Source organism: Ornithorhynchus anatinus, chromosome 18, assembly GCF_004115215.2.
Source record: "Ornithorhynchus anatinus isolate Pmale09 chromosome 18, mOrnAna1.pri.v4, whole genome shotgun sequence".
Lineage (NCBI taxonomy): Eukaryota > Metazoa > Chordata > Mammalia > Monotremata > Ornithorhynchidae > Ornithorhynchus > Ornithorhynchus anatinus.
The window spans coordinates 799,561-821,790 of record NC_041745.1 but is presented as its reverse complement, the minus strand read 5'-3'; the positions used below and the strand labels follow the sequence as shown (position 1 = coordinate 821,790).

General features: G+C 60.9%; 1 protein-coding gene across 5 annotated transcripts in view; it reads left to right on the top strand.

Annotated features, from left to right (window-relative positions):
• The window catches only part of ELAVL4 (ELAV like RNA binding protein 4), a 57,503-nt gene extending 38,740 nt beyond the window's left edge, over positions 1 to 18,763 (top strand). For 4 of the 5 annotated variants that reach the window (XM_029046603.2, XM_029046606.2, XM_039914660.1 and 1 more), the window contains 5 exons: positions 9,545 to 9,648; positions 12,433 to 12,586; positions 12,904 to 13,129; positions 13,730 to 13,768; positions 16,024 to 17,687. In XM_029046603.2, the coding sequence (XP_028902436.1) occupies positions 9,545 to 9,648; positions 12,433 to 12,586; positions 12,904 to 13,129; positions 13,730 to 13,768; positions 16,024 to 16,351 (851 nt within the window). In that variant the 3' untranslated portion in view covers positions 16,352 to 17,687. Of the gene's footprint in view, positions 1 to 9,544; positions 9,649 to 12,432; positions 12,587 to 12,903; positions 13,130 to 13,729; positions 13,769 to 16,023; positions 17,688 to 18,533 lie in introns of those variants that run through there. The other variant, XM_029046604.2, reaches the window with a different exon arrangement.
• Positions 18,764 to 22,230: the final 3,467 nt, after the last annotated feature.

Here is a 22,230-nt window from a genome sequence, read left to right as displayed (position 1 = left end):
AGGCTAAGCTGCCCCACTAAGCTGGAAGCAGGAGGGAGGAGGAGGAAGCGATGAGGGTGAGAGAGGTGAAGCCGCGGGAACTAGTCATCCGCTGCGGCAGCCCGGGCACTGCTGAGGGGTGACTTGCCCGGAGCTGGCTCCGTGCCCGGCCCCTCGGGGTGCCTCGTCTGCCCCGCCATCCCAGCGGGCCAGCTGCCGCCCCCACAAACCGTCCATCTGAAATGCCCCACCCGGGCCGAGGCGTCACCACGGTCAGCCCCCGCCTAGCTGGTGGGCAGAGTTCACGCTGAAGGTGACAGATCCGTGGGTGCCCGGGGGCGGGTTGGCGGGGGAGTGAGAAGCAGTACGGTCCAGTGGAAGGAGCCCGGGATCGTGGGTTCTGGGTTCTAATCCCAGCTGTCCGCCACTTGCCCGCTGGGTCACCTTGGGCAAATCTCCTCATTTCCCTGGGCCTCAGTTTCTTCGGTTGCAAAATGGGTATTCAAACGCCTGTCCTCCCTTTCATTCAGTAGTATCTATTAAGCGCTTACTGTGTGCTGAGCGCTTGGAATGTACAAATGGGTGACAGAGAGAGACAGTCCCTGCCCTCTGACGGGCTTACGGTCTAATCGGGGGAGACGGACGGACGAGAACAGCGGCAGTAGGTAGAATCGAGGGGAAGAACATCTCATTGAAACGATAGCAAATAAATAGAATCAAGGTGACGCACGAGCCCCATTTGGGACGGGGATCGGGTCCGACCCGGCTATCGCGGATCGACCCCCGGGGCGCGGTGCGGTGCTCGGCGCGGAGGAGGAGCAGCCCTATCCCTGCCCGCGGCCTGCCAGGCCTGTCTGTCGGCAGCCGGCGTCTCCCACCTGCTCTCGACCGGCACTGTGTCCACCCGGGCTTCAGGGTGTGGCCGGGTCATCGGTCCCGCCCTCGCCGCCGGCCCGGCTCGGCGCAAACGGCGACTGCCCACGCAACCTGCCGTAGTCCGGTCTCCGAACGAGGGGCCCCGCCCAGCGGGCCCGGGAAGCCACCCGCGGCCCAGAGCGGCGGGGTCGCCGACCCCCGTCCCGCCGACTGTTGGCGAGCGGGCCGAGGCGGCCCCGCCGGCTGGATAGATGTGTCTCCCCGGTCGGGGCCGGGTCTTGCAGCTAAACAGAAAGGTGGGCGCCGCGCTGCTCTAGACCGTCAATGCCGCCTAGAGCCGGGTCGCCCATCCTCACCACGCTCCGCGGGCCACGCGGGTTCTCCTCCTGCCGGTGCCCAGGCGGAGTTTTTGGGTGGCGCGCGGGGCTCCGATGCCGGCCGGGCAGTCTGGCCGTGCCCCACGTGGGCCCCGGGACCCCGGAGTCCACCGGGCCTCTCGTATGGGGCGGGGCGGGAGGGAGCTGCCTCGGTGGCCCTCCGCGCCGCGTGAGCCGCCAAAGCTGGATGAGTTTCCGTCAGGCGGTCCTATCTACTGAGCGCGGAACGCTAGACTGAGCGCTTGGGAGAGTAGAGTGTGAGAATAGAACGGATACGTTCCCCGCCCACAGTGAGTTTACAGTCTAGAGGAAGGGCTTCCGACCCCATCCCCACCCCGGTTGCCGCCTCTACCCTCTGGACCCACAATGTGGTGGACAGAACCGGTGTCATTTCCTGCCCCCCGCCACGGACCGTTGTGGGAGAGGAGTGGACGGGCGCCTTTGGCTCTGACCGCTCCCCGGGACGGACTCGGCCCGCCCCTCCCGGCTTCACCCTGCCCGAGATGGCGGGGGGCAGGCGGGCACCTTGGGCTCCGACCGGCACTTGGTTGGCACCCGCTAGTCGTGTTGGTGCCCAGGGCCCCCGGGACGTGTGGGAAACAACAGGGTGGTATTCCAGCCGCGGGGCTGGACTAAGGAGGGTCCTCGGCCCCTGGGAGGGCGGCCGAGTGACCTCCCGGAAACACGCGCTCGGAGTCAGAGTTGAAGTGGGAGCAGGAGTTGGTTTGGAAACGTGTAATCAGGTCCTGGCCGGCCTCCTTCAGAGCACAGGTCTCTGCCTTAATTAATGCGGCACTAAATGGAAAAACTTCATTACCGCGGACATCAGAGCGATGGCTTGCGAGAGCCCGGGCGTCCGGAAGCCGGCCCTGAATTAAGGGAATTAACTCCGCCCGGAGGAGGGAGTGGGGGAGAGGGGAGGAGGGGAGACGGCCGCCCCCCTCCCCCCGGGACGCGTGAGCGGGCCACGGGCCCGCGGACCCCGGACAGGAGGCGGACGAGCCCCCGGACACGCCGGTGGCCCCCGATAAGGGAGCGGGGAAATTAGAGTCACCTGGTTTTGGATGGTTTTTAAAGTGGTTTTGTGGGGAGGCAGTGAGGCCCGGAAGAAAGAGAACGGGGCCGGGAGCCAGAGGACCCGGACTTGGCGTTGCGGCTCTGCCCCCAGCCCCCCCCCCCCCCCGTGGCTTTGGTTCACCTCTCTGGGCCTCATTTGCCCCCTTTATTAAATGGGGAGAAGTTCCCCACTCTCCCTCCCTCCCTGCGTGGGTCAGGGACCGGGCCTGATCTGAATGTCTAATACGTGCTGTAGTGCTCAGTGCATAGTAAGTCCTTAATAAATGCCTCGGTTATTAACAAGAGTGATGAATCAGTGAATATAAAATTCAAAATAGAGTCAGGCGAATTAGCTCTGATTGGAGCCGCCTCCCCCCAGCAAGCGTCGTGGTAGCCATTCGGGCCAGGGCACGGTCGGGGTTGCCGGGGGGACTTTTTTCCGAGGCCATGGCGGGGCTGTCGTGCAGGCTGGCGTTTTTCGAGCACGGTTTTGCCTTCCGTCCCCGGGGCAGCGGGAGATCACGGCTGCGACCCGCGACCCCGTAGGGACACCGGCCAGTTCGAGTGAACAGGCTCGGGCCCGAAACCCCAGAGTCCGAGGCCCCGTGCCGTTCCGGTCCGGCGCGACCGCGGACCGGGAATGTTGCCTCTCTGGGCCTCTGTCTCCTCGTCTGCGAAATGGGAATAATCACACCACCCTCCCTCAGCGTGGCCTCGTGGAAAGAGCGTGAGCTTGGGAGTCGGAGGACCCGGGTGCTAATTCTGGCTCCGCCCCCTCCGAGCTGTGTGACCCGGTGCAAAGTATTTCACTTCTCTGGGCCTCGGTTTTCTCGGCTGCAAAATGGGGGGGGGGGGGTCGATCCCTGTTCTCCCTCTCCCTTAGACTATGAGCCCCTGGTGGGGCGGAGACCGTGTCCCACCCGATTATCTCCTATCTACCCCGGTGCCTAATACGGTGCTTGGCATACAGTGCTGGGAATGTCACTGTTAATTGACGCTGTTAATTAGAACAGTGCTCCGCACACAGTAAGCGCATAATAAATATGATTGAATGAATGAATGAATGAGTGCTTAACGAATACCGTAATTACGGCTCAGTGGAAAGAGCCCGGGCTTCGGAGTCAGAGGTCACGGGTTCGATTCCCAGCTCTGCCACTTGTCAGCTGTGTGACTGTGGGCGAGTCACTTCCCTTCTCTGTGCCTCAGTTACCTCATCTGTAAAATGGGGATTAACCGTGAGCCTCACGTGGGACGACCCGATTACCCCGTATCTCCCCCAGCGCTCAGAACAGTGCTCTGCACAGAGTAAGCGCTTAACAAATACCAACATTATTATTATTACTATTAAACCAGTGACGCGAAAGCGCTTTGGAAAAGCGGGAGTGCCGGACAATCAATCAGTGGTATTTATGGAGCGCAGAGTATGCGCAGAACACTGTACCGACCGCTGGAAGGAGTCCAGTACGACACTTTCCCTGCCCTTAACGAGCTTACAGTCCAGAGGGGGAGACAGATGTTAACGGACAGGCAGGTCGAGAGTGCGTCCCGAGCACCGACCGTGAGCCGGGCGCTGGACGGAGCGCTCGAGAGAGTACGGAAGTGAGTAGAAACGACCCCTGCTCTCAAGGAGCTGACAGTCTTCTGTGGGCCAAGCACTGGACTGTCAGCTGGTTGACTGTCACCTTATTGAAAGCACACCTCCTCCCAGAGGCCTGCCCTGACTGAGCCCTATTTCCTCTCGTCCCGCAGCGCTTAAATCCACATCGGTAATTTCTCTCTTTCTATCATCATCTGTCTCCCCCTCTAGACTGTAAGCTCGTGGCGGGCAGGGAGCGTATCTACCGGCGCTGTTATTTCGTAACTCTCCCGAGAGCCGAGTAGAGTGCCCTTCCCGCTCTTAAAGAAAATAAATGGTGGTATTTGTTAAGCGCTTACTGTGTGCAAAGCACTGTTCTGAGCGCTGGGGGATACAAGGTGATCGGGTTGTCCCACGTGGGGCTCACAGTTTTAATCCCCATTTTCCAGATGGGGTATCTGAGGCACAGAGAAGGGACTCGCCCGAAGTCACACAGCTGGCAAGCGGCAGAGCCGGGATTAGAACCCACAACCTCTGACTCCCAAGCCCGGGCTCTTGGCACTGGGCCCCGCCGCTCCCCCCGAGCGCTCAATAAATACCATCGACGGACTGTCGACTTCCCAGACGCAACCCCTGCCCTCGAGTCTGCGGGGTACTGCGTGCGGCACACTGTACTGAGCGCTCGGGAGAGGAGGAGCGGAGTCGGTGGACAGCATTCCAGCTGCCTCCGAGGCGCTCACAGGGTAGCCAGGGGAGAAAGTTGCCTGGCTTATCCGTTTATCTTCCAGATGCTCCGAGTGGTGATCTCCATAAATCCAACTAACGGCGGATTAACTCGTGCGGCCTCGGGGCTCGATCCTAGCAGGGTGGGGGGGGCCCCGGGGGAGGCCGATCGGATTAAAACCCCGCAGACGGCACCCGAGCTAATAGCGGATTCCGGATTCCGGGCGGTGGCGAGCCGCGGCAAGCGGGCGGAGTGGGATTAACGCCCGTGAGCGCAAACAGGTGTGGACGGCGTCATCCGGGGCCCTGCCTTTTTTTGGCAGGGCAGGATGGGGGAGGTTGGTTTTCCCCGGTGCTTTATTTTCGGGGGGGCTGGATCCGATGCTTTTTCTGGGGGGCTGGTCCTGTCCCCTTGTATGGGGTGCGCTGGGTCTAGCCTCTTATCTAGGGAGGCAGGGCGGGGCTGGGTCTGCTTTCTTCTCTTGGTGGGGGTGGGCTGGACCCGGGCCCCCTGCCTAGAGAAGAGTGGGTCTGGCCTCTTTTCTGGGGAGGGGGGCACAGGGTGGGACCCGTCCCCTGGTCCAGAGGGGGCTGGGGCCGGCCCCGCGTCTCGGCCGGGGACGGGGTCGGGGGCGGCCCAGCCGTGGTCTCTTGTCTCGGGAAGGGCTGGGCCCGGTGCCTTGTCTGATTGGCGGGGGTGGACCTGAAGCTCCGTCCGGGGGCTGGGCCTGCCGTCCGGTCCGGCGGACCCAGGGCAGGGCGCGCCGTCTCGGGGGCTGGGCCTGGGCTCTTCGTCTGCGGGGGCTGGATGTAGCTCCTCGTCTGGGGGCGGGCTGGACGTGGCGCCCTGTCTCGGGGGGACCGGACGAGGCACTCCGCCGGGGTTGGATACGATGGTCTGTCTGGGGAGATCGGGCCCGGCCTCTCGTCTAGGGGGGCCGGACCTGGCACTTCGGGGGACTGGGGCTGGCCCCTCGTCTCCGGGGTAGGGGGTGGGGGCTGGACGTGGTGCTTTGTCCGGGGGAGACCCTGGGCCTGACCTACTGTCTGCCCGGGTCGCTCTGTCTGGGGGATTGGGCCCGGCACCTTGCGGGACCTTGCTCCCCTTGGAGTGGGGGACAGTTGAAAGCCAGCAGCCCCGGGATCCGAAGTGTTTGCGTCCGGACCCGGGCCCGCCGGTAGCTGACCACGTGGGATGTTTGGGGGAGGTGGCGGGAGCTGATGGGGGTGGGTCAGGCAGAGTTGGACCTCTGAACATCTGACTAGTGCCCAGGCTGTTTTTATATATATATATATATATATACATATACACACACACAGAGTCTCTCGCCCCCCTCCTCTCACCCCTTTCCCCCCTTCCCCCCTCCCTTGGTGTGAGTGGCTTTAAAACCTTCAGTCAATCCCCTCGCTCTCCCTAGAGGCCTCCCGCAGACACTTTTCTTGGTTCCACTCCCATTCACTGTGTGCAGAACCCTCTAGTAAGTGCCTTATTTTTATTTATTTTTTTCGTATTATCTGTTTTAAACTTATTTGGCTCATTTTTGCCGTTGTGGCTGGGGTTTTCTCTTAAGCAAGGGAGTGGGGAGTGCGTTTTTAAGCACATTCACGTATACTCACATATTGGGGGGGGGGGGGACTGTTTTTATTTCCTTTGATTTAATGGTACCTGTTGAGCGCTACGTGCCTAACATCGTAGTGAACGTTGGGGCAGAGATGAGATAGGTTGGGCGCAGTCCCTGTCGGACACAGGTCTAAGTGGATGTTGTGGGAGGGTGAGAGGTTGAGGGGATTGTAGAGGATTCTTGGGGGGGGGGGTGAGGAGGGATGGGGCTACTGGAGAAGAATGTCGAACTGGGCCGGGGCCAGGGGAGCCGGGGACGGATGGAGGACTCCGGGCCGCGGGGGGTTGGGAGGGGACTGGGAGGATTGCGGGGCTGAGTGGCTGTTTCCAGGGGTTTGGCTCTATCTGGGTCTGCAGTGCAGAGAGATTTAGCATCCTCCATTCCCGAGGCTGGAGGCGTCTTCCCTGGCAGACGTCCCGACAATTTTCTGTGTGTCTCACTTCCCTGTTCCCCTGATCTGGGCGGGGCGGGAAGGGGAGGGCATCGCCCCGGGACCCCGCCGCGAACGAGTCCTCCCCGCGGCCCGTCGGAGCAAGGCCGCCCCGGCCCCGGGCCTCGGAAGAAAAGTCTGCTCGGGGAAGGAGCCCTTCGCTCTTTCCCGGTACACCCTCCCCCTTCACATCCGACGGACCACCGCTCGCCCCGGCTTCAAAGCCCCCCCCCCCGAAGTCACGACCCTTCCGGAAAGTCTTCCCTGCTTAACCTCTCGTTTCCCCATCCTATTCCCTCTCTCTTCTGGGTCACCTGTGCTCGTAACTGTGTACCCTCTAAGCATTTTGAGACTCACCCCACCTCGAGGGCCACAGCAGTCAATCAGTGGGATCTGTCAAGCCTATAATGCCTGCTCGATAAATAGCATGCGTTTTGTACTCTGCAAAAAAACGCACGGGAGGGTACGGTACATACGAGTCGACAGACGAAACCCATGCCCACAAGGACCTTACAGCCTGGTGGAGGAAAGAGGCAGTAAAATAAGGAACTGATGGGGAAAACGGGAGAGGGTAAGAGGTGTACTTAAGTGTTGTGGGGTGAATATCAAGTGCTTATGGGGACAGATCCAAGTGCAGGGGTAAAGCAGAAGGGTGGTGCTACCGGGGGAGATGACGCCTTAGTCGGGCAAGTCCTCTTGGAGGGTTTTGAAGGTGGGGAGAGCGGTGGTCTGTCGGATTGGAAGCGGGTGGGAGCCCAGGAAAGAAGGAGGACGTGGGCGGGGGGGTCGGCAGTGTAACAGACGAGATCCAGATGAGAGAGTACGTCGGTGTCAGGGGAGCGAAATGAGCAGGCTGGATGGGAGTAGGAAGTCAGTTAGGTAAGAAAGGTGGAGAGAACTGCTAGAGGGCCTTAAAACCAAAGGTAAGGAGTTGCTGTTTGATGCGGTGATGGATGGAGAACCACTGGAGGTTATTGAGGTGTGGGGAGATGTGGACTTTTTTTAAAGCGATTTGGGCAACGGAGTGAAGGACTGGAGCCCGGAGAGACAGAAGGCGGGAAGGTCAGCGAGGAGACGGATGCGGTAGTCGAGGCAGGAGATGATGAGTGCTTGGATCGGCAAGGAAGCGGTTTGAACGGGCAGAAAGGGGCAGACCCCAGAGGTACGGCAAAGGTAAACCGACAGGATTTGGTGGCAGACTGAAAATACGCGGGTCGAACGAGAGACGTGAGTCAAGGACGGTGGCAGGGTTACGGGCTCGGGAGCCAGGATGTTGGTGGTGTCTGTGGTGGAGGGAGATTCAGGAAGAGGACAGGGTTTGGGTGGGAAGATGAGTTCTGAGGGGAAGCACCTTATACATCTCCTTATACTTTACCGTGTCCCCTGACTGTAATTAATTTTAACGTCTACCTCCTCATTGGACTGGAAGCTCCTCGAGAGCAAAGATCGTTTCTACCAAGCTCATCGCTGCACTGAGCGCTTGGGAGAGTACAATACTCTGCACACACTAAGCGCTCAGTAAATTCCATCGATACCTTCTCTGTCCTGTTCTTCTCTCCCGAGCGCTTAGTATGTCGTGCACACAGTAAGCGCTTACTAAATACCGTCGGTAAATTGATTTTAATCGTCTGGGGCCCGAATCTCTCCCTTGTGACCGTGGGGTCCCGGCGGGGCCGGGTGGACGTGACCTCGTGGACAGAGCTCGGGCCTGGGAGTCAGAAGGACCTGGGTTCTAATCCCGGCTCTGTCGCTCGTCTGCTTTGTGACCTTGGGTCAGTCACTTCGCTTCTCTGGGCTTCAGTCACCTCATCTGTAAAACCGGGATTAAGTCTGCGAGTCCCACGTGGGACATGGACTCTGTCCAACCTGATTACCTCCGCTCTTAGAACAGTGCCCGGCACATAGTAAGCGTTTAACAGATGCCATCATTATTATTATTATTATTTGGCCAACAGCCATCGTGCAGCAGGTTTTAGGGTGAAAGGACCAGCCCTGAGGCCCGGGCATTGACCTGCACTTCAGCAAGGCGATGACACCCTCCCGTGAATGAACCCTCAGAGATCACCTAACGTCCAGAGCGCCGCGGTCTCTCGGGGGCGGATGAGGGGCCGACCGGCCGGCGGGGAGTCGGGGGGTGCCCAGGCCCTCGGCCGACACTCGAGCAGCTGAGCTCGGACCCCCAGACCAGCCTTTTCTCTGCCCTGGCCCCCTGTGGAAAGCTTCACCCATTGTCCGAGTCAAATCAGTTAATCAGTGGTGTTTACTGAGGCTTAAAGGGACGCTTAAAGCACTGAGTGCTTGGGAGAACACAGTGGAGTTAGTGGAAACGATCCCTGCCCTCCAAGAGTGGACCGTCTATGTAGTGAGCTCTGGGGAGAGTGCAATTAAAATCAGTAGATAGAATCCCTGCCCTCAAGGCGCTGCCGATCTACTGTGCTGAACACTTGGGAGAGAACAGTACAGTTGGTCAACACAGTCCCTGCCCTCTGTCCGTAATAAGAAGAATAATTGTGGTATTGGTTAAGTGCTTACTACTTGCCAGGGACTATACTAAGCGCTGAGGTGGGGACAAGTTTATCAGGTTGGACAGAGTCCCCGTCCCACATGGGGCTCACGGTCTCGATCCCCGTTTTACGGAGGCGGTAACCGAGGCCCAGAGAAGTGAAGTGACTTGCCCGAGTTCACACGGCAGACAGTGGCGGAGCCGGAATTAGAACCCACGACCTTCTGACTCCCAGGCCCGGCCGCTACCCCACCCTCCTTCTCATGCTGTCCTTCCGCGTCGGCGCGCCGGCGGGGACGTGGGACCGACCACGTGCGGTACGGACGCCCTCTCCGGCCGCGGGGACCCGCCCGTGGGCGCCCCGTCAGGCCTGAGCCCTCGCCTTCCTTTGTGTCTCCACAGGGCAGAGCTTAGGATACGGCTTCGTTAATTACATCGATCCAAAGGACGCCGAGAAAGCCATTAACACTTTAAACGGACTGAGACTCCAGACCAAAACCATAAAGGTAAGACTTCCCCTGTCGGGGTCCCGGCCAGAAGGGGCCACCAGACAGGGGTCTCCGCGCTCCCTCCGGGCTCGGCCCGCTCCCCGGGCGTTCTGTGAATCCTCCCCGGAGGAGGAGGGCGTCCCCCGGCCCCCCGGCCCCCCAGCTCAGCGAGAGGGAGGGCGATGGGAGCTGCGGGTTGTAAACGAGTCGCCCGAGGATGCCTTCCTCGGGAGACCTGGGGGGGTCTGGGGCTGGCGGGGGCCTGGTTTAGTGGGATCGAGGACCTCAAGGCGGAAGTCCTCAACTGGGCCACGGGCGGTCCCCGACGCTCCAGTGGTCCCTCGGGGTCAGCGCCGAGGTCCCCGGAGACCCTCCGGCGCTGAGGGCAGCAGCGGCCGGGCCCGGGGTGTCTTCCCCAGTAAATACATTTCTCCAGAGCGCTTTCGCAGCAGGGTTTCTATTTTGTCTTCAAAACCACCCTAGGAGACAAGAAGGAAAATCTTGCCAATCTCACCGTTGTAATAACCGTGGCGTCTGCTGAGTACTTACTAATAATAATTATGGTAGTTGTGAAGCGCTTACTATGTGCCAAGGGCTGTTCTAAGCGCTAATCAGGTAGTCGGGTTGTCCCACGTGGGGCTCCCGGTCTTCATCCCCGGTTTCCAGATGAGGTAACTGAGGCACAGAGAAGTGAAGTGGCTTGCCCAAGGCCACGCAGCAGCCAAGTGGCAGAGGCGGAGTTGGAACCCACGTCCTCCGACTCCCAAGCCTGTGGTCTTTCGGCTAACTCAGTCACGCCGCCTGCCGTGAAAGTGGCACACTTAGTATGTGCCAAGCACTGGATACAAGACAGATCAGATAGAGTCCCGTTCTGTCACCGGGCTCACGGTCTAAGGCGTCTGTGCCGGGTCACCGGGGGAGTCAGGGACGGAGAGGGGGGACGGGGTGTTGGCTGATCCACGCTGAGTCCCTGCAGGAAGAGTCGGGGACGTTGGATGGTCGGCGCTGGGTCACTGGGGAGAGTCAGGGACGGAGGGGGGAGAGTCGGGGCGTTGGACGGTCCGTGCCGGGTCACTCGGGGAGGATCGGGGGAGTTGGTTCACTGGGGGAGAGTCAGGGGTGTTGGATGGTTCACGTTGGGCCGCTGGGGAAGAATCAGGAGCGTGGGATGGTCCTTGCCGGGTCACCAGAGAGAGTCGGGGTTGGAGCGGGGAGAGTCGGGGGCATCGGGCGGTCCGCGCCGAGTCCCCGCCGGGAGAGTCGAGGGTATTGGATGGTCCACGCTGGGTCACTGGAGAGTCAGGGATGGAGTGGGGCGAATCAGGGGTGTGGGACGGTCCATCCGCGACCTCGAGCGTGGGCGTCCAGACGGGTGAGGGCCGCACGGTCCCTCAGGGTCCCGGGTCCCCGGGCGGTCTGAACTAGTCGTCTCGGGCTGAGCAAAGTCTGGCCGTCCCCAGGTGAGCAACGGCCACGAGCTCAGGGTAGACTTGGCCCCTGAGCCCGCCGCACCCCGCCCCGTCCGCGGCCTGGGGGGGGTCAGGGGCGGCGGGGAGAGGTCCACCCCGCAGGGGATCGGAAGGTCGCGGGGGGGGGGGGGGGGGGAGGAGGGAGGGAGGGAGAGCCCGGGGCCCGTCACCGACGTCAGAAGCCGAAAGGGGCCGAGGAAGCTTGGGCCGCTCCCCCGCTTTGCCCTCCCTGTCGAGTCAGCGCCCGTCTTTAGGGGCGGCGAGCGAAGAGTTGGCTTCCGATCCGCGGCGGGGGGCCGGGGGGAGGGGGGTGCGGAGGGGCAGGGCAGGAGAGCTTTATCTGCCCCCCCAGACTCGGGCCCCATGGCAGCCAGGCATGGCCGCTTCCCCCCGGAACAGCCTCCAGGCCCGGGCCGGCCGCCGCGGAACGGAGCCGGAGTCCAGCGGCCCACGACTCTGCCGCCCCCGGGTGTGCCCGTCCTCGCACAGAAACACGCCTGCCCACGCACACACCCAGAGAGGTGTGTCTGCACACGTCTGTCTGGCTGAATCTGTCTGCCTGCCTGCCTGCCTGTCTATCTAGCATAAATACCGAAGGGAGGACTGGTGTCCACAACCCTCTCGCCCGGAGCACTTCCGTCACGTGTCACGTAGACTCCGTTACTTCCTCCTCCCCTCTGTAGTTGATTTCAGGGTCTCTCTCTCCCATCTGACCGGAAGCTCCCGGAGGACGGGGATCGTGTCCGCTCACGGCGTCGTCCTCCCCCGGGTGCTCAGTACGGTGCTCTGCACACAGTCCACCGCAAGCTTAGGGTCGTCTCTCCCCAGCCCCGTCGGTCCTCTGCCAAGCGCTCATTCCGGTGCTCCGCCCACAGTAGACCGCCAGCTCCTCGAGGGCGGGGATCGTGTCGACCGACTCCATTTTAGCCTACTCTCCCAAGCGCTTAGCACGGTGCCCGGCACCCAGCGGGCGCTCAGGACGTAGCGGGGACCGATCGGTCGAGAGACTCGTCGCCAGTTAGAGCTTGCTTTGCTGGAGTGCATGCTCCCCGTTAGGCTTCTTAGAGGTGGAGCTTCAAGTCGGTCTCGAGTTCCGGGTGTGCTTCTGGGGGGTCCGGGGGCGAGGGCGATCTCGGAGCGAGGATCTCCGGCACCGGGGGCGGAGCCCCTCCGGGGCGGTGGGCGTCCGCAGCGACCCGTCGGCGGGGCCGGACGCCCGGGGGGGCCGGCGGCGGCGGCAGGTGCGGGTGCTCCCGACCCGGGAGGACCGGGAGGACGCCGTGGCCGCCGGCCGGCTGACCCGCCGCCCTCGCCCTTCCCATCTCCCCTGCAGGTGTCCTACGCCCGGCCCAGCTCGGCGTCCATCAGGGACGCCAACCTGTACGTCAGCGGCCTCCCCAAAACAATGACCCAGAAAGAGCTGGAGCAGCTGTTCTCGCAGTACGGACGCATCATCACCTCTCGGATTCTGGTGGATCAAGTCACAGGTTCAAAAATCTCTCCTTTCCCTCCCCCTGTCCCGTTCCCCGCCCCCCTCCTCCTTCCCTTCCTCCTTCCCCGTCTCCTATCCGATTTCCCACTCTTCCTGCCAGGTATTCCCCCGCCCCATCTCCTCTTCCTGTCCTGTGTCCTTCTCCTGCCCAGTTTCCTACTCCTCCTGCCCGGGCCTCCTTCCCCCATGCCCCGCTTCCCCCTCCTCCCGCCCCCTCTCCCTTCCCCGTCTCTCCCTCCTCCCGCCCCGTCTCCCCCTCCTCCTGCCCAGGCCCCCGTCCCCACCACGCTCTCTCCTGCTGCCTCACCCCAGGCGTGTCCCGCGGCGTGGGGTTCATCCGTTTCGACAAGAGGATCGAGGCGGAGGAGGCCATCAAGGGTCTGAACGGACAGAAGCCCAGCGGGGCCACCGAGCCCATCACCGTCAAATTCGCCAACAACCCGAGCCAGAAGACGAGCCAGGCGCTGCTGTCCCAACTGTACCAGTCCCCCAACCGGCGCTACCCCGGCCCGCTGCACCACCAGGCCCAGAGATTCAGGTAACCCACCCCTTGGGCGCCCGCCGCCGCGGCCGGCAGCCCCGGATGGTTCGGGCCGGATGCCCGCCTCCGGGGGAGTCCCCGGGCGACTCGCGCTCCGACGGGCTCTCCCCACACGCCCGCCGTTCTCCGTTTCCAAATCCGGCCGGCGCGGGGCGGGGCAGCCCGGTGGCCGAGGCGGAACCCGGGCTGCGGGGCTCCCCCGGACGCCGGGGCCCGGGACGGACCGACGCGCGGGGAGCCCGAGGCGGCAGCCGGCCCTCGTGCGGGGGAGGGCCGACGGCGGCGTCGGGGAGGGACCGGGGCCCCAGACCCAGGGGCCACGGCTGCAGCCGCAGGGAAAGGGAGAGGTCTGGATGACGCTCGCGCTGGGGGCTGGGCCGGGGGTCCCGCCCGGGAGCCCCCACCCCGCCCAGCCCCTCTCCCCCTCCTCCTCCCCCACCCCGAGAGCCGGAAGTGTCGGCGCAGTGAGAGGGCGTGGGGCTCGTCGGGCAATCTCTCGTGCCCAGGTGGCCCCGTCGGGGTGGATGTGTGCGCCGAGAGCGACCTCCCCCTTCCGTCCGAGAGACATTAACATGCAGATCCTCCTTCTCTTTCCAGGCTGGACAATTTGCTTAATATGGCCTATGGCGTGAAGAGGTAATCCATCCACCCCCGGACCCCGCCCGCCGGCTGGGCCTAGGCCTCGCCCGGCCCCGGCACGCTCTCTCATTTCATTTTTTGTTAGTTTGGGGGAAGGGGGGGGCGGGGCGCTTCACTAACTTTCATTTCTCCTCCTTTTTCTTTTTTTTTTTCTTTTTAAATTCCTTTTCCTCCCACCAGCATGCCGAATCCTTTTTTAAGTTTCGGAGTCGCGTTGGTTTTTGTTCATTGCGGGCCCGTGGCGGTCGGGCCGGGGGTCTCCGGCGCGTTCTCGGATTCGCAGGCGGGCCGCCGCTACGGGCCCCCGGAACCCTCCCCAACCCCGGCCCCCCCAAACTGCATCCGCAGTGCTCGGGAGCAAGTTGGCGCCTCGGCAAAGGGCTCGGGTTCGCGTGGGGCAAAAACCTCCCATCCAAACGATTTTTTTTTTTTTCAACGGCATCTGTGGAGCGCTTACCGCGTGCCAGGCGCCGTACTAAGCGCTGGGGTAGATGTAAGCTAATCGGATTGGACACGAGTCCACGTCCCACGTGGGGCTTTCGGTCTGAATCCCCGTGATATAGGTGAGGTGACTGAGGCGCAGAGAAGAGAAGCGACTGACTTACCCAGGGTCGCACAGCGGCCGACAGAGCCAGGAATGACCGGGTCCCTCCGACTGCCAGGCCCGGGCCCTATCGGCTGAGCCGCACCGCTGCTCCCCAGAGCCCCACTCTTTCAACCTTGTCGAATCTGGGGGGTGGGAGGGGGGCTCTGCCGGCCGAGGGAAGGGAAATTCAGAGCCTTGGCATCCGAGGCAGTTGAGACTCGGGCCCAGCCCCCCGCCTCCACCTGCCAGGCTGGCGTAGCCCGGGCATGGCGGCGGGCCCCGGGGCTCTCCGGTTTCTAGGTTTGCCAGGCACCGGAGACCCTTCTCTCGGGCTCGTCCGGGTTGTGTGGTAGGTGCCCCGGATGTTTCAAAAGGCAGCGGGGGCGGCGGGGCGCGGGCCACCACCGGCAGCCCGGGGTCTTAGATTTCCCCGTGGACGACCAGGATGGGGGGTGGGGCCGGGGGGTGTCGTAGCCCATGCTGGGGTTGCTGAGCTGCACCCTGCTCAGGGGGCTTGAGGACAGGGCACAGGGCCAGAGTTATCCAGCCAAGCCAGTGGTTTCACACCCCTTCCTTCCCAGCAACAGTCCCTTCCCCCCCCCACCCCGGGCACGTGGAACGGGTACACGCCACAGATGCACGCCATTTCTGTTCAGTGTGCCTCATGCAAACATTCCCAAACCCGTAACGGTGTCGGGGCCTTGCCCGGGAACGCCGCTCCGTTCCGGCCAGGACCACGGCCCCGGTCCGGGCCCGGGGAAGCCTGCGACTGAGCGGGTGAGAGGCTGCGTCGGAGGCACCCGTAACCTCCCGGGGGAACGCCACCGGTGCCGGACCAAGTCCCCCGAGGCTGGGCCCGTGGACAGCGGCGCCCGGTCACGGGGTGGGTCCAGACACGGGACGGCCCTCCGGAGCTCTGCCCCGGCCTACTCCTCGGTCAGAGTCGACGTCTCCGATAGGACCTCGACGTGGGCCGGGCGCCCGCCGCGTGCAGAACTCCGTACCGGGCCGCTACTCTTTGCAGAGCTCTGTATTGTGCGCCTACTGTTTGCGGAGCGCCGTGCCGGGCACCTCCTCCGTGCAGGGTATCATCCCGGGCACCGGATGCGCGCGGGGCACCGTACTAGAGCGCCCGCGAGTCGGAGACGGGGTCTGCCCTTGAGGGGGCTTACGGCCCGATGGCGGAAACGGGAGACAAATCGACCGAACTGTATGAATCCAGTGCGTGTCTGGCCTGGGGCCTCCCCGAGCTTGTCAACTCCTCAGGGTCAGGAACCAGGCCTCCTACAGGGATTGCTTCCTTCCGGGCACCCAGCACGGCGCCCCGCGTACAGCGGGCGCCCAGTACCGCGCTCCGCACCCAGCGGGTGCTCGGCGAACGGCGACGACGACGGGAAAGCGGCCGCGAGGCCGGCGGCCTCGTCCGATCCGATCCCCTCGCGTCCGTCCCAGCGCCGGGCGCGGTGCCCGGTGCTCGGCGAGCGCTTGGCCCGCGGCCGTGCCGTCGGAGCGTCGGGACCTCTCGGTGCCCGCCCGCCCGCAGGCTCCCGACGCCCGGCACGGCGGCGGGCGGGCACGTGCCCGTGTGCCGGTCCGGCGCCTAGAACGGTCCTCCCCCTCCCCCCCCCCCCCCCCCCCCCGTCCTCCCGTGTCTGTCCCCCGACAGGTTCTCGCCGATCACCATCGACGGGATGACCAGCCTGGTGGGCATGAACATCCCCGGGCACACGGGCACCGGCTGGTGCATCTTCGTGTACAACCTGTCCCCCGACTCGGACGAGAGCGTCCTGTGGCAGCTGTTCGGGCCCTTCGGCGCCGTCAACAACGTCAAGGTGATCCGCGACTTCAACACCAACAAGTGCAAGGGCTTCGGCTTCGTGACCATGACCAACTACGACGAGGCGGCCATGGCCATCGCCAGCCTCAACGGCTACCGCCTGGGGGACCGGGTGCTGCAGGTGTCCTTCAAGACCAACAAAACCCACAAATCATGAATCCCGGCCCCGGTCCCCTCCTCGGCCGCTTCCCCGGCCGGGCGCCCGAAACCACAGACGAACAAAAACACACGCACACACGCACGCACGCACACACACACGAACACGCGCGCACACACACAGACATACACACACGCACCACGAGGGAGAGAGAGAGAGAGAGAAACTAACTTTTCACGGCTTAACGTTTCAACCACAGACTTTATAAGCCTAGTGCAAGTTGGCTGAGTATTCAAACATTGGATATCCTGTGATGTACCAGGAAAGGATTTTATAATGCTTAGAAAACAAAAAACAAACGAAAAAAAACAAAACAAAAAAAAAAACCTTTGATGCATTGAATGTTCTTTCATAGCTGTCGTTGTTGAAGATAATATATACATAGATATAGCAGGGGGCAGGGACTTTGACCTCGCCCAGCTAATTTCCCACCTTCCTTGAAGGTGGACCTTTTTAAGATGACCATTTGCTCATTTGAAGAAGAAAAAAAAAAACAAACCAATTTTTACAAACTTAGTGGGATTCAAAGAAAGAAAAAAGATTTTTCTTTTTTTTCAAAATGTTGATTTCCAATCAGATTTGGTAGCTCCCTCCCTCTCCCGCCCGCCCCCCCCCCCCCCCACTCACGTTTAAAGAGGAATAATAAAAATTGCAGGAGACGACAACAAAAAAAAAAAAACGATTTTTGCAATTCTCTCTATTTTTCCTTTTTTCTTTTCTATCATGTGAAAACGGAACAGTCTTCTGTAGAGGGGACGGGGGGCGAGGGTGACTCTGATGACAGTAACAATTTAAATAACATTAACAGTGTTGCCAAAGAGACGGTCTCTTTGCGGAAAATGGGTTTGAAGAAAAATCTATTTTTATAAAATATAAAGAATTTTTACAAGAGAATCTGGATTTGAGAAAAAAAAATATTTTGACTGGCTAATTTAGGGGAAATTGACACCTTTGTCACATTCATACTGCACTGGTAACTTTTTAGGGATCGAGATGTGTGTTTTAAACTGGATTAGATTGTTTTTTGAAGGATGGGCTATAGACAGGATCTTTTCATAGCATGTAATAATCAAAATATGAAATACCCCCCCCGACCCCAGGGGAGGGTGCCCCGTGCTCACAGCACCCACGATCCCCACAGTCAAAACCCAAAAAGCAAGGAGATGAGTTGATAGAGGATTTTTCTTTAAGTCATCAGTATGGGATATCAGCAAAGCAAAAGTTAAAAGAGTTCCTTTTTTCTTTTGATCGAAAACTTCCTTAGTTTGGAGCAGTAGGTGCTACGAAATTCTTTACATATCTTAGTATCATAGTTAAATGTAATGTGTTTAGGAAAGAAAAAAAAAAAAAGAACATTTGCTTTGAATTTAAGGAATTTTCAAATTCACTTTGTAGCCCATGGCAGATATAATTGGGCTGTGTTGGTACATTTGAAACACTGTTTATGTTGCTTGAAACACTTATTTATTTAACTGCCAATGTGACCGATGCATATGGCCAAAATCAAATATAGCTAGTTTGGCCGGTCTACTTATTTGTTTACTTAAACTATGGGGAGAAGCATATTACTGTGTCATTTTGTTGTGTGTGTATGTGTATATATAATATAAATATATATATATAAAGTTATTTTTTTTTCCTTTGGTTAATTTATTCTAAGTTGTAACACTTTGCTAGTTTCGTTTGTATATGTCTTAAAAACTGTTTTCTTATGATACTTAAGTGGCAGGAGGTATCAAGGTAACTCGTGTAGAAATATCGTTTGATATATTGTCATGTTCGTCGTGAATATTTTTTCTTACTGCACAGTAGAAAAACAACAACTGGACCTTGATTTTCCGGCGATTCCGACGGACGGCGTAGCCAGAGCCAAGAGAACAAAAGCCGGCGGCGTCGGGGGGGGGGGGGGGAGGACCGGGGAGGCGGGGGCAGGAGGGGGCGGGAGGGGCGAGGCCCGAGGCGGTCGGTCCGGCCGGGAGGCGGGACCCCCGCGGCCCCCGGGACGCCCCCGTCCTAGACGTGGTTCCTCGCTATGCATAACCTAGATGATAGTTGGATTTTGCTATTGCTTTTCTTGTCTTGTTAGAGGAGATCTTTTCGAAACCAGTTTAGTCTCAATGGTAATAAAACGTTCTGGTTCTTTATTCCTTGTGTTGCTTTGTGCGTTTTTTCCCATGCTAAGCCCACCCGGTGCATGCAGACCACGAGGCGGCGGCGGCGGGAGCGGCCGGTGGTAGTGGCAGCAGCGTAGACAGACGTCGACGACGCCCGCCCCGCCGGGACCACGGGGTCGGCGCTCTCTTTTCCGTTTTTCCTTTCCACCGTCGGGTTTCCTTCCCGGGCGCCCGCGGGCCGCCCAGCCGGACCGGACCGCCGGGGCGGGGGGGACGGGCCGAACCCTCTTCTCCCCCTCCCCCGGCCCCCCCCCCCACCACCCCACCCCGTGGCAGGTCTCCCACGGCGGCCGGGGCGGGAGGCGGGGAGCCGACGCCTCGGGAGCGGGGGAGAGGGTCCGTCCACCACGACCCCAACGGGCGGCTCCGTGTTAACTTTGCTAGTTTAGACCATTTTGGAGGGAAAGTATTGTAACTGTTTCTTTCATTACCTTGTTGTGTTTGAATTATTTGTACTTTAACTGTCCGGACAATAAACGAAAGTGTGTAGAATGGCTATGGGCGTTCTAGATTTGTAACCGTGGTGCTGGATATTATTTCTTCACTCCTCTTAGCCCCGTCCCCTTCCCCCGGGGGGGGGGGGGAGACCCCCGAGCCTCGGGACCCCCTCCCCGCCCATCCCCCTGCCCTCTCCGCGCCGCTGGGCCCACGCGGGTGGCGGGGGGGATCCCGCCGGCGGCTCGACTGGGAGCCGAGAGGCTCGGCCCTCGTCGTCCGGGCTGGGGAGGGGGGGAGATCCCGGCCCCGCGGGGTGGGGGCTGCTACCCCCTGCGTTCCCTTCCCTCCCTCCCGCCCCGTCAGTGGGTCCGAGGTTCTGGCCGGCGCGCACGCACACACACGCAGTCGTGGGCTCGGTAATAGTAATAACGGTATCAGGTGCTTACGTGCCGAGCACGGTTCTAAGCGCCGGGGGTAGATACAGGGTAATCAGATCGTGTGTCGTGTCCCCCCCCCCCCGTGGGGCTCGCATTTTTCAATCCCCATTTTTACAGGTGAGGTCACTGAGGCCCAGAGAGGTTAAGTGACTTGCCCTAGGTCACGTAGCAGACGAGTGGCGGAGCTGGGATTGGAACCCACGACCTCTGACTCACAAGCCCGGGTTCTTCCCACTGAGCCACGCTGACTGCGGGCCAAGGTGGACACCGTTGCGGGGAGAAATGGGCTCCGGCCCCCTCTGCGGCAGAGCAGCCCCCTAGCCCGCCACCCTCCCAAATGCCCCGGCCCCATCCCTCGCCCGCCCCACTCTCCCGGAGGGCCCTGCGCCCGGGTCCCCCCGACCGGCCACCACCACACCACCCTCGGCGACGTCGGCCCCATCCCCCGGTCATCACCGTCGACACCAGGACGACAACTATTACGGTACTCGAGCGCTTACCGTGTGCCAGGCACTGGGGTAGATCCAGGCTAATCGGGTGGGACACAGTCCCTGTCCCACGTGGGGCCCACGCCTTTGATCCCCATTTTACAGATGAGGTAACTGAGGCTCAGAGTAGTTCAGTGACTCGCCCAAGATCCCACAGCAGACGTGGGGCGTCGGGGTTAGAACCCAGGACCTTCTGACTCCCGGGTCAGCGCTCCATCCTCTGCGCCGCGCTGCTTCGCGTCAACGTCCCCACTGTCATCATCCGTCACCGCAGAAGTGAACCGAACACTCGCGTGCGGGATGTTCGGCGCAGTTCTCCGTTTACAGTAAGCACTCAAATACCATCGATTATTTGCGAGCGCTACCGAAGCTGCTGAGAGCAGAGCGCTGTACTGGGCGCTGGCTAGGGGACAGGCGCTGTGCCGGGTGCCTGGTATCCTCTAAGCGCTTACTGTGTGCCAGGCACCGTTCTAAGCACTGGGGTGGAGAACAAGGTAATCGGGTTGGACACAGTCCCTGACCCAAATGGGGCTCACAGTCTTCATCCCCGTTTTACAGATGAGGGAACTGAGGCCCGGAGGAGTGAAGTGACTTGCCTAAGGTCACGCAGGAGAAAGGTGGCGGGGCCGGGACTAGAACAGAGGTCCTTCTGACTCCCGGGCCCGGGGCTCTACCCCCTAGGCCACACCTGATTCTTGCTCCAAGGCTGGCGGTCGCTCCGGTGAGGTGGCCGGCCCGGGAATCCCGAGCCTCGCTAATCTGACCCGGGCAGAGCCCCGCACAAGCTACAGCACAATTAAAATGGCAGCTGACGGGCAGCCATTTTGTATCACATATTTAAAGGAGGAATCAAAGGACGGTACCGGGGTCCGACTGGCTGTCCGGCCCCAAACAAAGCCTGCCCCTTCCCTTCCCCTCCCTCCCCCAGCCGCCGTCCAGGTCCGCGGGACCCGCGAGCCCCCTCCGGGAGCCCCTACCCTCCGGGAGCTCGTTGGAGTCGGGCAGCGGCAGAGAGGGCAGCCCGGACGGTCAGGGCGCTGGAGCGGCTGTGGACGGCGGGCGGCCCCAGGGCGGTCACCCGGTGCCCACCTCTTCTCCCCAAACATCCATCTAAAAAAACAGATCACCACAACCGTGACGATTACAGCCAAACAAACCAGAGAGCACTCGGAGCAAGTGGGCATAACGGGTTGGCGTCTCTGCCCCTGCCGGCGACACTCCTCAATTTTTCCTTGGGAAACGGATCGGAAGACAAACCCACCTCCACGGGACGCCCACCGGGGGCTGGTCGCTGACCTTCCGCAAGGAAGGATGTCACGGACAATAATAATGATAACTGTGGTATTGGTTTAGCGCTTACTATGTGCCAGGCACCGTCCTGGGGTAGCTGCAAGGAAATCGGGTCGGACACGGTCCCTGTCCCACGCTGGGCCTAGAGTTTTCATCCCCGTTTTATAACTGAGGCATAGAGAAGTGAAGCGAAGCCCCACCCCATCCCTTCCCAAGGTCACACCGCAGACAAGTGGCCGATCTGGGATCAGAACTCAGGGCCTTCCGACTTCCAGGCCTGTGCTCTGTGCACTGGCCCACACTGATTTCCAACACACACACCACACCACACACCCCCAGTTCTTTGTAGGAGGTCGCAGAAAACCCCATAGTTGCTCTGCACAAACGAAAACGTACCAAAGTCATCCGGATTGGATCAAACCAGGCGGAGGACAGAGTAGCTGCTAACCAGACTGCCCGGAATAAAATGAAGCGCTTAGTACAGTGCGTGGCCACAAAATAAGTATTTAACAAACATCACTGTTTGTTAATCCCCACCAGACAAGCAGCCATCTTAGTCACAACTCCTCAGCCTGGAAAGACACAGACCGGGAAGGGGCAGGTCGGAGTTGGCAGAACCAGGCGGAGGGGGTTGGACGGTCCCTCCTGAGTCCCCGTGGGAGAGTCAGGGATGGGGAGGGGAGATGCGGGGGCATCGGACAGCCGGTTCTGGGTCACCGGGGAAGAGTCGGGGTGTTGGCTAGTCGGTCCTGGTTCGCGGGAAAGAGAGTCAGAGATGGAGAGGGGTGAGTCAGTGGCGTGGGATGGTCCGCGCTGGCTCACTGGAAGAGGGTGAGGGATGAAGAGGGGAGCTGTGCCCCTCTGCCCCCCTCCACCCGTCCTTCTCCGCCGCCGGAGCTTGGGAAACAGCCAGGATGGGACCGAAGCAGTCCCTCCCCCGAGGCAGCGGAGCCGAGAGGAATCCGGGCGATCCCGCCAGTTTCCTGAGGACTGCGGAAGTCGCACTTGCCGTGGTGAAAATATTTACCTCGGCAATTAGCGGCTCCCGGCAC